Source organism: Gopherus evgoodei, chromosome 22 (genome assembly GCF_007399415.2).
Source record: "Gopherus evgoodei ecotype Sinaloan lineage chromosome 22, rGopEvg1_v1.p, whole genome shotgun sequence".
Lineage (NCBI taxonomy): Eukaryota > Metazoa > Chordata > Testudines > Testudinidae > Gopherus > Gopherus evgoodei.
Window position 1 is genome coordinate 14,197,227 of NC_044343.1, and position 16,519 is coordinate 14,213,745.

The window sequence follows — 16,519 nt, forward strand, 5'->3', positions numbered from 1 at the left end:
AGCTTGCCGCCCCAAGCACTCGCTTAGCGTGCTGGGGTCTGGAGCTGCCCCTGATGTTGACACTGATCCACAGGCTGGGTGGCCTGCTGAGGTGAGTCAGGGGTGGAGGTGGCAGAGCTCCCTCCCTGAGCCCCGTTGCATAGGGCTGGTCCAAGCTGCCTGGCATCGCTGCTCGCCCCCCCAAAGGTTCCTCCATGCCGCCCTAGGGCAGAGCTTAGGGGTCATGCCCCACAGTTTGAAAACCACTGAGCTACCTGACCACAAGTTTGATTGAAGAAGGTAACTGTGTAGATGCAATAGACTTAGACTAACCTAAGCCATTTAGCTTAGTACAACTTTTTAATTAAAAAACGAGCTCTGTACCACTTCAACAGTGCACACATTACATGGCTTAAGAACTGGCTGACTGGCAGGTCTCATAAAAGTAGTAGTCAATGGGGAATCATTGAACAGAGGTGAGTCTAGTGGGGTCTGCCTGGACCAGGACTAGATGTATTCAGTGTTTTCAGCAGTGATCTGGAAGTAAATGTAAAATTGCTGCTCATAGCTTTCGATGATGACCACGGAGCGGTAGAGTGCTAACTATCGATGAGGACAGAGCAGTCATACAGAGTGATCTGGGAAGCTGAGGCCTATTCAAACGAGATTTTTTTGAATATAGCCAAATGCACAGTTATGCAACTAAGAACAAGAAGTGTTGGCCACACCTACAGAACAGTTCACTCTCTTCTGGAAAGCAGGGACTCCAAAGGATTTAGGGGTCATAGTACCAAGCAACTCAAAAGGAGTGGCAAAAAAGGCTAATGCAATCCTGCAGTGTGTAAGTGGGAGAGTAGAGAGTAGGCGCAGGGAACCCATTTTACCTCTGTGTACAGCATTGTGAGACAATACTGTAATACGGCATCTGGGTCTGGGGTCCACATTATAAAAAGGATGTTGAAAAACTGAAGATGCAGAATGAAGGCACAAAAGTTATTTGAAGACTAGAGAATCGCTGGACAATGAGAGACTTAAAAAGTTGAGTCTATTTAGTTTATCCAAAAGATCATTGGGTGATGACTTGATTCCAGTACATAAGTATCTTCTCTGGCAGAAAACAGCAGGTATTAAGGGTTCTTTAATCTAGCAGAGAAAGGCAGATTAAGAGCAAGTGGCTGAAAGTTGAAGCCAGACAAATTCACATCAAAAATTCACATCTGAACAGGGAGGGTCATCAACCATCAGAACAAACTACCAAGGGAAGGGTGGATTCTCCATCTCCTGAGGTTTTCAGATGCAGCCTGGTGCCTTTCTGGAAGATGCTTTAGCCAAACACAAACTATCAGCTCAATCCAGGGGTAACTGGCAGAGGTGAAATGGTCTGTGATGTACAGGAGGTCAGACAAGATGATCTAATGGTTCCTTCTGGCCACAAACTCTTATGACCCACCCAGACCACCAGATCACAGGGCAAACCTCATACCCCCCAAGAATGAGACAGAACCATCTAAACCCACTAGTACCAAGGCAGAGGCAGGCACCCAAACTCATTAAAACAGAGAGCTGGCTAGACAGTGCCACATGCTGCCCTCCTGGGCAGTGCTGTGCCCATCCGTGGAATGCCCCATTCAGCACTGCCCCCAGCATGCCCCCCCCAGCCAGTCCCTGGGCCAAAAGCCAAGAACATGCAGCTGGAATCTAGCAGAGAAAGGAGACTGAGAAAGCATAAGGCCTTACCCCTGCACAAAGCATCCAGATTGAGCCCCAGGGCAGCCCCCTCCTCTCTGGGTAGGTCCAGGCCAGGGGCGGCTCCAGGCACCAGCATGCCAAGCACTGCCTGGGGCAGCAAGCCAGGGGGGCGCTCGGCCAGTCGCTGCGAGGGCGGCAGGCAGGTTGCCTTCAGCTACATGCCTGCGGAAGGTCCGCTGGCCCCGCGGCTTCAATGGACCTCCTGCAGGCGCGCCGCCGAAGCCGCGGGACCAGGGAGCTCCCGGAGGCTGCCGGAAGCCGCAGAACCGGGGACCTCCCGCAGGCAAGCCACCGAAGGCAGCCTGCCTGCCGTGCTTGGGGGGCAAAATACCTAGAGCCACCCCTGGTCCAGGCCTGCGGCTGATGGGGCTTTTGCTTCAGTGGAGGTGACATTGTCAGTGGCACCCAGGTGTAGGGTGGGAGCAGCCCAGCCAGGCTCCCCCTCAGGCCGAGGGGTCTTGCTGGTGGCTTGCTCTCAGAGGGGTGGGACTCAGCCAGGGCACGAGGTATTTTTGTTGCGATTAGCGCAGGCAAAAGTGCTGTTCCCTGGGTTGTGTCTGGGAGGCTGGCTCCGTACGTCCTTCTCGGGAGGAAACCCGCAGGGGCCGGCGCCCCTAGGTGCAGCATGGTTCTTAGCGGGCTCCTAGGGAGCAACGGGGGGCGGGGAGGGCAGGTCTCCAGCAGGGACCTCCGCTGCTCCCCCCCAGCAGCTCTGCTCCCCCTTAACTCCTCCCATCGCGCAGGGATCGGGGACTCCCCGCTTTTTCCAACTCCGCACGCCAAGCAGGGCCCGGCCCCGGGAGCTCCGGCATGCCCAGGAGACCGCAGCTCCGGCCTGGCGGGAGACACGCGGGCAAGGGCGGCTGGCTGCACGCCTGGAGCTAGGCTTAGCCTAAGCCCCCCTCGCCGTGCCAGGCTGGGCTGCGCAGGGAGGCAGGAGGAGAAACCGGAGACTCCGTGGCCGCTCCCCAGGGCACTCCCCCGTCATTATGCAAAGCAGAGTGGCGAGGTGCGCGGGGAGGCTATAAAAGGGGAGCGACCGCGGACGGGTGTTTACTGCGCTTAGGCTGAGCCGGCTGCTGCACCGGGCCGGCTGCGCTGCGCTCCCACGCCAGGTATCCAGGCTGCGCTGCGCTCTGCACCAGGCCGGCTGCGCTGCGCTCCCACGCCAGGTATCCAGGCTGCGCTGCGCTCTGCACCGGGCCGGCTGCGCTGCGCTCCCACGCCAGGTATCCAGGCTGCGCTGCGCTCTGCAGCGGGCCGGCTGCGCTCCCACGCCAGGTATCCAGGCTGCGCTCTGCAGCGGGCCGGCTGCGGTCGGCTCCCACGCGCCAGGTATCCAGGCTGCGCTGCGCTCTGCACCGGGCACCATGCAGCTGGCGGGGGCAGCCCTGATGCTGTGCGCGGCGGCGTGGCTGGACCCCCGGGCGGGCGGCTTCCCGGCCGGCAGTAAGGAGCGGAAGGTGCAGTTCGCCTCCTGGGACGAGGTGAACGTGATCGCGCACGGGCTGCTGCAGCTGGGCCACGGGCTCAAGGAGCACGTGGAGAAGACCAAGGGGCAACTGCGGGATCTGGGCGGCCGGCTGAGCGCCCACAACGGCTCGCTGGGGCTGCTGCTGCGCCAGACCCGCGAGGCGCAGGAGCAGGGCGGGCAGCTGCGGGCCGCCGTGCGGGAGCTGCAGGGCAGGGACCAGCAGCTCTTTGGGCTCTCCGAGGCGCTGCGGGAGAAGCTGCAGCAGATGGCCGGGGACAAGGCGGAGATCCAGGGCCGGCTGGAGCAGCTTGAGGGCAAGATCCGGCAGGTGCTGCAGGGGCGGCCCTCGGAGAACCAGAGCGCCAAGGAGCTGGGCACGCTGCAAGTGAGTGCGCCCCCCACTTCCCCGGCTGCCCGGGGGTCCCCCAGCCGCTGCTCTGACCTTGCCCCGGGGGTCCCCCCCGCGCTCCCTTCCCCTGCCCCGGGGGTCCCCCCCGCCGCTGCGCCAACCCTGCCCCGGGGTCCCGTCTTCCCCAGCCGCTGCGCTGACCTTGCCCCGGGGGTCCCCCCCGCGCTCCCTTCCCCTGCCCCGGGGTCCCGTCTTCCCCCGCCGCTGCGCCGACCCTGCCCCGGGGTCCCGTCTTCCCCCGCCGCTGCGCTGACCCTGCAGGGGGGCTCTCCGGAGGGCTGCGTCCGTTCAAGCAACCCCCGTGTCAGCCCAGGGGAGCGCACACGCGGCCCGCCGCTCTCCCTGGGATAGCGGTCTGGCGAGCCCCCGACCCGGCGAGGCTGGCTGTCCCCTCCCTTCTCCCAATGCGTTGACCCCGCTATGTAGGCAGCGCGTCTCCGGGGGGCTGCTGCCCCGAAGGGGAGGCAGCGCGTCTCCGGGGGGCTGCTGCCCCGAAGGGGAGGCAGCGCTGGGGCCAAGGGCTGCGCTGTCAGCTGAGGGCTTCATGCGCTACGTGCCGGACGAGCCTAGAGGCAGCAAAACCAAAAGTAGCCTGGGAAATTCCCAGCCTTGGTCTCGGAGCTGGGCAAACGCGGGGCGGAGCAGGGCTCGCCCACCCCCAAGTGACCCTCGCCCGGCAGTGGGGACAGGGGTGTGCGGAGCTCATCCTTTTCTTTGCATTTTAGTCCCTAATGGATGCTCAGAACGCGAGGGTCGAGGAGCTTTTGCAGAAGGTCAAACAGCAGCAGTACAAACTGGACAAGCAGAACCTGCAGATTAAAAGCCTGCAGAGCAAAGTAAGTTCCCGGGGGCTTTTTCTGACTGTTAATAGCAGTGGGAATAGGGAGCAGAGACTGACACCAGCAAACGCTCCCCGCAGGCTGGGAGGTTCTTGAGAGCCTAATTTAATAATTCAGGACCCAGCCCAGGGGCTTCTTGGCTGTCATGGGATGGTAGAAGCAATCCCAGCCTCTGTGTCATTTAGCTTCACAGGGCTTTAAAAGTGCTTGTGTTGGCACAAAATTTGTGTGTGTTTGACCCAGAGGATCAAAGGCCACAAGTTGGAACCTTTTATCCAAGCTCCGGCATTCTTTGAAACAAGGGGAGGTTCAGCTAGATTGGACCTGGACCTGAGTTGCTTGGCTCTGCCACCTCTTTCTTTGTTTGCACAATAAACCCCTGGTTGACAGGGTTGTACAAAACCAGAGCCGCTCCGAGCCCCAGACCTGTTGCATAATCTACCCAGGGGAGTTCCGCCATGCTAGGGGCTGATCCTGGAGCAGGCAGGCAATGTCACCACTAACTGCTCTGGGAGCCGTTAGACCAGCTCACCTATGGATCAGTGTTTCAAGTCTGCTCAATGAGTCGCTAACTCATCCATGTTTTTGGCACAGGTCAATCTGTTGATCCCTCTGCATCTTAAGGACAACAAAACTCAGAGTCTAAAGTGGAGGATAAAGCTGAAGAAAAGCATCAGACATACCAACCAAAGCCAAAATGCCAGTGTGGAACCTGCACAGCCACAGAGTGAGTATCTGTCACCTCCCTCCTGCCCAGTTAGCTGAGTCCTCCTGTCAGCAGTTCCAGCTACAGCCCAGAAACAAAAGGTTCAATTGTCCTGATTCAGGATGTGAAATTGGCTTTCACGGGAGTTGAGTGGAACTGGAAGGATCTGCTGTGTGGGCAGGATCTGGCCTCCAGGATCTAGCAAGGATCCGGGATCCAGTCTGGCAGGGATTTCAGGATTTTACAGGAGTGTTTCAGCCTCATATGGAGAATGCCTGTGGGAAGCAGATGAATTCTGCCTGAAGGTATATAGCTAAATGGGTGAAGTGGCTGAATGAGGCTGGCAGGCCAGGTTGGTAGCACTTGGTCATTGGTTTTGTGCAGAGGAGTCTTGTTCTATCTGGAGTTTGAAATGCAGCTGAGGAGTCTTCCCATATCCTGTATCCCTCGGGGTGGGGGTGGGGTTCATCTGCCACAAGCAGAGGACAGGAAATAGATGGGAAGCTGTGGGTCTATCTACCTGCATCACTGTGGGGTCTGAGCACCTCACCCCCACAAACAGGGAAGTACTGTGGCTGTCCCCATGGTACAGAGGGAAAGTGAGGTGCAAGGAGCCAGAGGTTAACCTGGGAAGCCTGTGGCTGAGCAGGGTTTTGAATCCCAGTCTCTGGAGTCCCAGGTTAGTGCTGGACAATTCCCTGCATGGGCGCACACACACATTCATTGGGCTTGTGAGCTTTGGAGCAATCTCCTTCAGGCCACACAAAGAGCCGGGCTCTGCTTCCATCACACAGAAATCTCCCACTGAGTTCAGTGGAAGCAGGACCAGGGTGAGTGGCTTAGTAGCTTGTTGGGCCATGTACTGCAGGCTGCTCCCCAGACCGGAGCCCTGTGCAGACTAGGGAAATGCCTGCGCTTTCCAGCTGGCTGCGTAAAGGGTCTGACCCAAACAGGAACGATTTAGAAGGCAAGTGGGTTTTCCCTCTGTGTCAAGCACAGGAGGCTCTCCAGGCAGAAAGGCTGCAGAGGGGGGTACTTAGTTAGCACATGGAAAGCAGAAAGTGCTGTCACCCGGCTGCTGCTGCCCCTGCAAGAACAAAACAAAGGGCCAGAGAACAAAGAGCATAGGAGATGAATGCAGACAGGGAGCCACACCTGGGAGACTTCCAGCCAGCTTTCAGTTGAGCTGGGTTAGCCCTCGGTCACACTGGGTTCTTGCGACCAGAGTCCTCTATATTAGGACAATGAGGAGCAAACTACAGCACCGCATTCCTGAAAACCTTTCCCGAGTCCCCCTCTGCCCTTGCCCCACATGGCTGGCATGAGACTGGGCAAGGAGGACGTCCCGAGCCTCTGTTTGCCAGAGGCAGGGAATGGGTGACAGGGGATGGATCACTTCTTGATAATTGCCCTGTTCTCTTCATTTCCGCTGGGACACCTAGCATTGGCCACTGTTGGAAGACAGGATCCCTGGGCTAGATGGACCTTTGGTCTGACCGTTCTTATGCTCTTACGAGGCAGCATCTCCCCACACCCTGTCTCTACACTGGGGCACACTGAATGTTAGAGGAGGTGGCAAAGACTGGTCCGGATGACCAAGAGTAACAGAACCTTAGGTCTTTTTCACTATGGAGCAGGCCATGATTCTTCTGCTGATGGCAGTGGTGCTTCCACTCAAGAGAAGGTTCCCCATTTAGGCCAAACCTTGAGTTCCTCTTCATTTGCCTGATCACTTTTGTTGACTGGCAGCTGCAATTCAATTTCCGCCTTGATTAGCAAGGAGAAGGAGCCTTCTGGCAAGTACTGGCCCCAGTGTCCTCCCTGGGCTGTTTGCTACCTGCATTCCTAGCAGCCAATCACTCAGAAGGTTGGTGCTCAGAGCTGCTCCTGCTGCTGCATTGGGGGTCATGTGGGCAATGAGCCCCATAAGCAACTTCTTCAGAATGGCCCTTTTATGTACATCCAGCGAACACAAGTTAACAGACTAAGCATGGCACTCGGCCAACTGTGCAAAAGTTGAAGGTTTGAAACAACCTCGAGAGCAAGAGGTTTAATCACTTGCAGAAGGTGGATCATGGCTTCAGGCGCTGCATATGCTCTCCTCCCTGGCCGCTCGCCAAGTAGGCAAAAGTTAAACCCTATCTCCCAACAGTGCTGGGATTCCAAAATAATTTGGTTGGGGAAGGCGGGGTGGGGAAAGCAAAGCAAACAGTTCCTAGTGGGAGTAAAAGAAACACTTGAACAACTGAGCTTGGAATGCAATCCTGTGTTCAAGGAACAGTGTTTACTCTCTGCTTGACGGTGGTGACCTTCGCGTTCCATAAATACATGGCAATCCAAGGGGTAATTCTGCTGGGCCTTGTTGTTTTAACGTTCCTTGATGGGTTTATTTTTTTAAATAAACACTTCGCTTTTCATTTTTACTGGCCCATGGCTCATGCTCTTCCAGCAGGGATTTAAAGCTGCATAACTAACAATGCTAAAAACTAAAGTCAGAACTACCTGCAGTATTTTTCTAAAGCAAAATGAGCTGAGGTTATGGAGCCAGCTGCAGTTAGTGGGAACATTGCTGCTACAGTAGGGGAAACAAAGCAGCTGAGCAGTGCAGTATATCTGGCAAAGCCCAGCAATAAGGTAACTGTTCAATGGGAGCTGCTCAGAGATTCTTGACCCCAGCAACCAGCAATCTCTTTGGGGCAGCGTGGTGTGATCTGCCTGATTTAGGGATTGGCAAGAGATCCAGGCATCCTTTCTGCAGATACTTAGGACAGATTAGAGAAGGAAGCAGTGAGTAGTCCTGAGAAAATGCAGGATATGATCTCTTCTGCCACTGGGTCTAGACTGGGAAGCAAGCTCACCCTGCTGTAATTTCTGCTGACTCACCTGTGTCTGGCCGTGTGTGAGACGTCCACCACCCTGCCGGTCAAAAGCTTTAGGATGACTGTCTGTCAGTGCCTGCACCCAGCCCCATGACAAACTAAAGTAATGGATAACTCTAACAACCCCAGCCCCCTCCTCAACCCTTTCTCCAGACCCTGTTTGCTTGGCCCAGCAGAGTGAGTTGGGGCAGGATCTGGGATGAGGGTAGGTGAGTGAGTTAAGGCTGGTTTGTGGTTTGGTGCCATTTGTCACCACTCTGACCTGACTAAACAGCCCCTCTGGTAGCTCGCTCCTGGCTTGGAGTGGCCTGGTTCGGTCTGGTCTTGTCTATGAATGACTTGGTGGGACTCAGCGGTGATGGCCTAGCCCAAGTGCTGACGCTAATCGAGAGGCCAGTGCGTGAACGGTCTCGCCTGTTCTAATGCTGGCCCTGGCGTCTGTGCAGGCTTTAGCCACTTACATGGGAAGAGGTTACCCTGCTGCACCTCCTTGGTGAATGGTGATTTCAGCTGTCAACCCACCCCCTCGCCTGTGCTCCAGGAATCTGGTTTCACGGTGTTATGGGGGAGGGAGGAGGAGTAATGTGCCCAAAGAGGCAACTAGGTAAAAGTTCAGACCTTAGCAAGAAAATAGCTCTTATGACAAAGTTAGGGTGCAGCCCACACTGATTGGGGGAAGGGGAGCATGGCTGATCAGAAAGGCAGTACGGTGATTGGCTGGAAGGAAATTGGGTGAAAGTTAAGTCCTTTCTAACCATCCCTCCCCCTTCCCCGGGAGCAGGCTTGCTTCATTGTTTTGGGAAGAAAGCCCTCCCCCAGCACGTTCCCAGGCTGGGCTCACCTTTCCCCTACTTCAGACTCAGACGCTGATGTCAGAACAGGGAGGGGTGGGTGCAAGGAGGCTGCGGGGAGCCCTTGTCCTGGCGTCAGCCTTTCCTGGAGAATGGTGTTGAAAGCCTGGCCAGGGTTTTCCATCCCTGCAGCATCTTGGTGTCACTTGCTTTATCTTAAAAACAACCCCACAGTGCTCAGTGGCGGTCGGGAAGGGCTCTTTTGTTCTGCTAGTCTGGACATATGGAGAGTGGCTGGCACCGCGTGCCACTCCTTACGCTTCCCATTGGGTCTGCTGCCCAGACACTAAGGTGAGAGGCGCCTTAGTGATACTCAGCTTGAGCTCTGGCAGCATGAGCCCAGCATGGCTCAGGGCCAGCACGGGGAGCAAATGGACACTCGGGGGACAGGGGGACAATTCCTGAAACCTCAGTCCTGTGGGGGCAGCAACAGAACCTTCTCAGCAGCTCCCCAAGAGATGGAAATGGAGGGGGGACCCCCACATCCCACCCAGCCCCCACTGTTGGGGGGAAAGCACCATCCTTCCCTCCCAGCTGGGGCCAGCCCCCTCCTGCTTGCCTTCCTTCCGCAGCAGCTGGAGGGGGTGAGTGGCTGGGCTGTGCTGAATGGGGGTGTGAGGCTGAAGTGAAGGTTTGCTGAGAGCATGCTCCCTTGCAGTCCCACCATTTCCAGAGCCCTCTGTACCAAACCCGACAGATAGCTCCAGCGTGCGCTGGAGAACAGTGGAGCCAGTTCAGAGCCCGGTCCGGTGCCACCCCCGGTGCTGTCTGAGCTGGAGCCCAGCTAGTTCTTGGAGCCCTCAATGCAAGGCTAGCTTCCCGCTGCAACCCAATATCCTGTGTGAAGTGCTGCACGTCCCGCACCAGAGCTCAGCTACTCTGCATGACGCAAGACATACTGTACCTTGCTTTACAGTAAAACTCCTCCAGGCCCAGGACCTCCGTGCTGAGAACGAGGTCCCTGCGCTCCCCAGTGGAGGAATAAGGCATAGGAAGTGGGGGAAAGTTCATGTTTACTCTCATGTCCCCGCAGTCCCTCTTGAACTCACGCTCATGGCAGCTACACAAGAATCCAAGCTCCAGTTAGCCAAACCCAAAGGAGGGGTCTGTCTTCATTTACAGACATAGATCTTTTTTTTTTTTTTTTTTTGTCCTTGCAGCTCAGGGGAACAAAGACAATATGTTTTAAAGCTGAATGCAAAGGGCACTGTCCCAGCTTCCCCCAGGCAGCTATGTTAGGAACAGACCTCGCTTTGTTTGGGGAGATGCCGGGAAAGGGGCTCTCGCCACCTGTTGCAGGCAGACAAAGAGCGGCTTGATTTTGTGGCTGTTCCTCGATGCTCTGCAAAGCTGGATAAAGTCCCTGCATGTCCTGACACCTTCCTGTCCTTTTGACTCAGGTTTTCTAACCGGATTCTTCTTAGGCCTGTTGGACTTTTACCAGTTCTGTTGAAATGGTGCTTTGCTGGCAGTTACAGTAAAGCCGAGGCCAAAGTCCAGGCATCTGGGGACAGGAGGAGCAGAACTTCTCTTAGCTTTACAATTAGTCTTGTGGCAGCTGTGAGTTGGTGACTTCTCATGGGCCCTGGCAGGGTAACCCCTCACCCCTCAGTGTCTGAACCAGCAGTGGTGGCTCCAGGCACCAGCGCTCCAAGCGTGTGCCTCGGGTGGCAAGCCACGGGGGGCACCCTGCCGATCCGTGAGGGCAGCCTTTGGCAGCAATTCAGCAGTGGGTATGTCGAAGCCATGGGACTGGGGACCTCCCGCAGGCAAGCCGCCGAAGGCTGCCTAACTGCCATGCTTGGGGTGGCAAAAAAGCTAGAGCTGCCCCTGTGAGCCAGTCTTGGCCTGCAGCTGGGAGTCCCACATGGTTGTGCCTGGTCCCTCACTTCCCCCCATTCATTGCTTATGGGGGGCTTATGAGGGCTCTGGGCAAAAGGGTCTCCATATGCTGATGGTCTCTGCTCTGCACCTGCTCCAGTGTCAGCCAGTAAGCAGTGCAGCAGGCTGTCCGACAGCAGGTCCTCACTAATGCTGTGCGTATCTGGCTCAGCTACCGCTAAAGTCCCGTTTGAGAGGCAGATGGAACTTGGAAGTGGTTCGTGCATTAGTGGTAGTCAGGGTGAGTTAGAACAATATTCTGCACCTATTGCCCTCTGCAGGGCATTACCCCTTCCTACCATCTGCCCTCCTCGTGTCCTGACTGAGCACCCCAGAGATGTCTGGAAGCCGCACAGTGCTGCTGCCTCTGGTCTGCGGACTCTGCACAGCTCATGTGACCTGTCTCACCAGTTCCTCCTCCTGAGTTACACACTTGGCCCATTTCTCTGGGAGGCTGTAGCTGTCTGTTTTCCTGGGCCCTCTGAGTCCAGTAGTAACTCCTGTACAAAATGAAACAGAAGCCCAAGGGCCTAGAGAGAGCTGTCTTGGAAAATGTTAGGGCTTTTTATTACTTCTTTATATTGCCATAGTGCCTAGGAGCCCTGGTCATGGGCCAGGCCCCATTGTGCTAGGTGCTGTACAAACAGTCTCTAGCTTTAGCATTCAAACTAGTGATTAAGCTGGGCTCATCTGTAGATACGTGTAGCCGCTAGGATTGTGGTGTGAACAAACCTGTTTGAGAGCAGCATGCTGAGATGGCTTCTTCTAAATTCCCTCTCTGCCCATTTGCAGAGCTCCAGCTGGACTGCCAGCAGCTCTTCCTGGCAGGGGAGAGAAGCAGTGGTGTGTTTCAGATCCAGCCCTTGGGATCTCAGCCTTTCAAAGTCTACTGTGATATGACTGCTGGTAAGTAAGGGGAGCACTTCGGGCTATTCTGAGTTCTGCAAACTGGTCTTGCAAATAACAGAACTGAAATAAGTGAACAATCTCTTCCACCTGCAGAAGGTGGCTGGACGGTGATCCAGAGGCGTCTGGATGGCTCTGTGGACTTCGACCAGCTTTGGGAAGCCTACAGGAATGGCTTTGGAGACCTTAACAGTAAGCAGATGGTGGAAGACTTTTATTCTTTTTATTCTAGCTTTCCCTGATCGGAAAGCAAATTCCATTCCCACACTGCCCCAGAGGTGGACTAAAGATTTCCACTCAGCATAACACCTGGCTGGATGAGTGGGCACAGCTGGCTGAGAAGGGGTTGAGGAAATTCACCACACAAGGGTGCATGCACCCACTGACCTCCCTAGGCACTTTGTGCACACCAGAGAATCTGGAGTGCTCCTAGCACTGCATGCTAACATCTTCCTTGATTTGCATAGTGCTTGTGTGTGATGCCAATTAATGCAAAGTTCCTTATGTTTCAGGTGATTTCTGGTTGGGCCTGGAGAAAACATACCACATTGTCCAAGAGGGAAGGTACAATCTCTCAATTGAGCTGCAAGACTGGGAAGGAAACTCTCAGCTTATTCAGTTCCTCTTTAGCCTGGGTGGAGAGAACACAGCTTACACACTCAGTCTCCTCGGACCTGTGTCAGGAGAACTGGAAAATGCCCTTGGGGACTTCAGACAGCTGCCCTTCTCCACTCGAGATCAGGACAACGATTTCAAAGCTGACACTAACTGTGCCAAGCACCTGTCAGGTCAGTACTGGCAAAGGCAAGGTGCTGTGTTCCTAAGCAAGTGTCTGGCCTTTCTCTTGGTGGGGATGTAGGTGGCAGCAGTCTTCCTCCATCTGCCCTAAGCTGCTTGAAGCCCAGCTCTCCTTTTCCAGTGTAAGACCCTCCTTGTTTCGGTGCTATGCAAACACAGCTCTGCTTCCAACAGCTTGGGGCAGATGGCACTGGTGAAAAAGGGGCATTTGGGTATTTTGACTCTGACCTTGTCCCTTGCTTCACCCTCCTCCTCCACAGAGATGGGACCAAGTGATCCACAGGGGGCAGCAGTGTGAGCAACTCTAATCAAACCTGAAACCAGGTGATATTCTCATGGTTCCAGGTTCTGTTACAAAGTCATAACTTGGCCCAGCTTTACCAGCTTGTTCCCTGTGACTCAAACTGTCCAAGCAAAGAAGGAGGCCAGTTCATGGGTTCAACAGAGGAATTCACCCATGTCTGAATGTTTGGCTTGTTTGAACTGTAAATTGAATGCAAATGAAACAGACAACCTGTGTGAACCAAAACCGTGGCATTTCCCACAAGGCTAGCTCTGCTAGCAGTGTAACACACCTCCCCTGTCCATCCAGAGTCTACTCCTTTCTCTTGGGGCTCCCAGCTGTGGCTTCCAGCTGTTACAGCAGTTCCACCTTTGCACCCTCTAATGGCCAGAGATTGCACACAGGGGGTGTGTGCTCTCAGATGGGAGTGGAATGGTCTTGAGCCCCAGCGCTGAACTGGGACATCTGGTGTCAATTCCGAGTGCACATGCGCACACAGAGCCCATGTCTCTCTCCCCGTCCACCCTATGCTGGGTGACACTGGGCAAGTTGCTGCAATTCAGCCTCCATTCCCTAACTGCGAAATGGAGCTAATAACAAGTCCTATCACATCAATGGGTCTGCCCCACCACCTCGAGCTCCGTATGACCAGGATGGGGCTATGGAAGTATTTGCATTCATTTGGCCTCTTTGATGGTCATTCAGGCCTAGCTGCCTGCATGGCTTGATCTTCTTCAGACCTGGAAGTAGTGCTGGAGTTCCCTGGAGCATGGTACCCTCTGAAACCCCTGTCACATACACACCTCAGGTCTTTTAACCTTCCAGAGCTCTGAGATGGGTGGTGAGCAGACTGTGCTTGGAAGGGAAGGTTCAGCAATAACTCTGAATCTGGAGTGATTTTTTTATCCTGTTATGGGACTTGTTAGCTGTAAAAATTCCCATTGACTGAAATCTCTCTCTTCTTTCCTTCTAGGAGGCTGGTGGTTCAGCACTTGTGGCCATGCCAACCTCAACGGAAAGTACTTCCGCTCCATCCCCCGCCAGCGGCATGAGCGAAAACAGGGCATCTTCTGGAAGACATGGAAGGGGAGGTATTACCCACTGAAATCTACCACCCTGAAAATCCGACCCGCAGAGCTGGAAACAGAATCCTAACCTAGCTGCCACTTGAAAGACTCAAAGGAATGCAGATTTGCAGCTCCATCACTTGGTGTTTACAAAAACCAGAAACGCAACCCTCACAATGATAGTTCAGAGGGGAACCTTTCCTCACATTAGCAGCTGTTTAGCTGGCAGAGTCTAGCACGGAGCAATGCAGCAGCAGGCTCTTCCTGTAGGTATAACCACTTAGTGTTACTGGGGTCCAATGAACTCAAAGGATGGGAGCTCCCAGAATGGGCAAGTAGCCCTGAACAGGGTCACTGTGGAATGCACAAGCTGGGGGAGCAGTCACAGACCAGCTCTGCTGCTGCCCAAGTCAGTGATGTACAAAGCTTTGTCCTAAGTCTTGGTTGATCAGTAACCTTTGCTGTTAAAGCCACTGTGCTTTCAAGGGGCTTGCTTGGTCCCAGCACTGAAGCTGGGGAAAGGTGAGGTGAATGGGGTCCTCTTACATCATAGATAGAACAGCTGCACTCCATGTGCCACTTTAATCCTCTCCTCTCACTGGGATTCCCACCTGGCTCATGGGGGCTTTGTGAGCCTCCTCCAAGAGGCTGCTGATACTGTCGGGCTTTTCTTCTCAGAGCCTAGCAGGGAGCTAGCCTAGGTTTGGAGCCGCAGTATGGTGCTGCTGCCAAAAACCCACCCCATTCCTCCCAGAGCCTCCTGGTCTGCCCCACCTCCAGCCATGGCTGGTCAGTTACACAGCAGCAGCAATAGAGGCAGCAGCAGCAAATGTAGCTCATGTCTGACACTTTGTTTCTCATGACTCCTGCCCAGCTGCCCCCCCTCTCCTCACCCTTTAAGTTAAATCTCTATTTAACACTATTTGACTGTTTCCTCCAAGGGGAAAGTTCTGGGGGCCCCTCTTGAGGAATGGGGACTGAGGTCCATCGAGCTTTCTTCACCCTCAAAGATTACATGCAACTCCTTCCCAGGTGGGTAGGCCAGGAAGGAGAACAGTTTCCTCCTTAGGATTTCACCCAGTAATTCCTCCAATTGCCTGTTACCAGGAGGCCAGACTAAATCATAGACGTCCCTTTTGGCTCTGTGAATCCTGAGCTTCAGAGAGAGCCTACCGGTGCTGCTCTGAGTCAGCTAGAATAGCCTCTAGAATGGCATGAGGCGCAGTCTGCCCTTGCTGTCCTTTTGGCCTGGGCCCAACCCTGAATTCACATCTAGGACTGTGCTTCTCCTCCATCACCTTATCCTGGAGGTTTAGTTCTCCTTGCAAGATTCCAAAATCCCAGTGTGGAGAAGACCCTGTCCCCTGGCTATGACCTGAAATTGAAACAATCTCCCTGAAAGGTGAGGTACAGTAGGGTTCCCCCAAGATGCTGGGAGCAGCATCAGTCGCACATGGTGCCTGCCCTAAATACTGTCATATTATTCTGGTGTCTTCAGTGACTGGATTTGAGGACTTCCCAGAGTGTCTTAGAGGTGGAGAGCAGGTGTCGTGGGATGCATCTGATCTTTGGGGAGACTCTAGGTCAAGTGATAATCACTGAAATTGTTACAGGCCAAGTTTCCCTCTTGGGTGTTCCCAAGTATCCTGTCCTATTTAAGTCATATTGACTGACTTGCTAGAGCTCTTAGCTGCTGGATACTGTAAATAGTCATTTGTAGAATGCTGGATCTTTTTAATGAATTTACTGTTTAATTTGTTTCTGTATTTAAATGCAGTGTTAATAACAATGTGGTGTAATTTATAAATGTTGGGTTTGAAAAAGATCATCAGTAGTTTGTGTATTTTCAGCTCTAACCCTTTTATACTAAAAATCTGACTTTCTGCAGATGTCTTTTAATAAAACCCCCACCAAATCGATCGATATCGCACATGTATTCTGAGTTCTGTCATATGACTCCCAATGAGGTGGTGGAGGCCACCTGGTGCACTGCTGTGTAAGGGACTCACCTCTTGGTCCCAACTATGCTCGGTCAGTTCTGGTGCTCACATGTTAAAGGATGTTGGGCAAAACTGGGGACTGCTCAAAAGAGCTTCAAGAATGATGCGGTCTGGAAAATGTGCCTTACAATAAAACTAAAGAAGCTCTATCTGTTTAGCTTATTGGAGAGAACATTAAGTGCCAATGCAATCCCCCCATAATTACTTATGCAGGGAGGAGATCGCTCATATCAGAGGGCTGTTTCTTCTAGCAGCCAAAGGAAAAATAAGATCAAATGGCTAGAAGCTGAAGCTAGACAAATTGAAATGGTCAAACTTGACCATTGCTTCCAGTGGAGCACCTTTTCAAGAGCTGCCTTGGATTCTCCGTCACTTGGTGTCTGACGCATCCAATCTCTATTTAAAAGGATAAACTAAATCAACAAATGATTGGACTCAACACAGGAATTGCTGTGTGAAATTCTCTACTAGCCTGGACGTGCTCATACAAACCATGCAACGTACACCTCCCCACACACCTTCTGTGTCCTCTAGTGTTCTGAAATAGTACCTTGGTGAATAGATACAGGGGACAAATGGAGTTAGTTTCATTCAAAACTAAACTGGTCCCAGCATATGTTAAGATGTCAGAGGCCTTATGTGCTATGATCATTGAAGTAAGCTGCTCCTACAAATAATGAGCAGTGAAATAGCCGCAC

The 16,519-nt window shown here is 53.9% G+C and overlaps 1 protein-coding gene across 2 annotated transcripts; it reads left to right on the forward strand.

Moving 5' to 3' along the window:
- The first annotated feature begins 2,576 nt into the window (after positions 1-2,576).
- Positions 2,577-15,740, forward strand: ANGPTL4 (angiopoietin like 4). Of its 2 annotated transcripts, XM_030540711.1 has the most exons (8): positions 2,577-3,009; positions 3,064-3,587; positions 4,337-4,447; positions 5,045-5,177; positions 11,560-11,673; positions 11,770-11,865; positions 12,186-12,461; positions 13,728-15,740. In XM_030540711.1, exons 2-8 carry the CDS (start codon positions 3,099-3,101, stop codon positions 13,907-13,909), a joined length of 1,401 nt encoding a protein of 466 aa, XP_030396571.1. In that variant the 5' UTR covers positions 2,577-3,009; positions 3,064-3,098; the 3' UTR covers positions 13,910-15,740. The 2 variants fall into 2 exon arrangements, with proteins under 2 accessions (XP_030396571.1, XP_030396570.1); XM_030540710.1 differs by having other exon boundaries at positions 2,577-3,587.
- Positions 15,741-16,519: the final 779 nt, after the last annotated feature.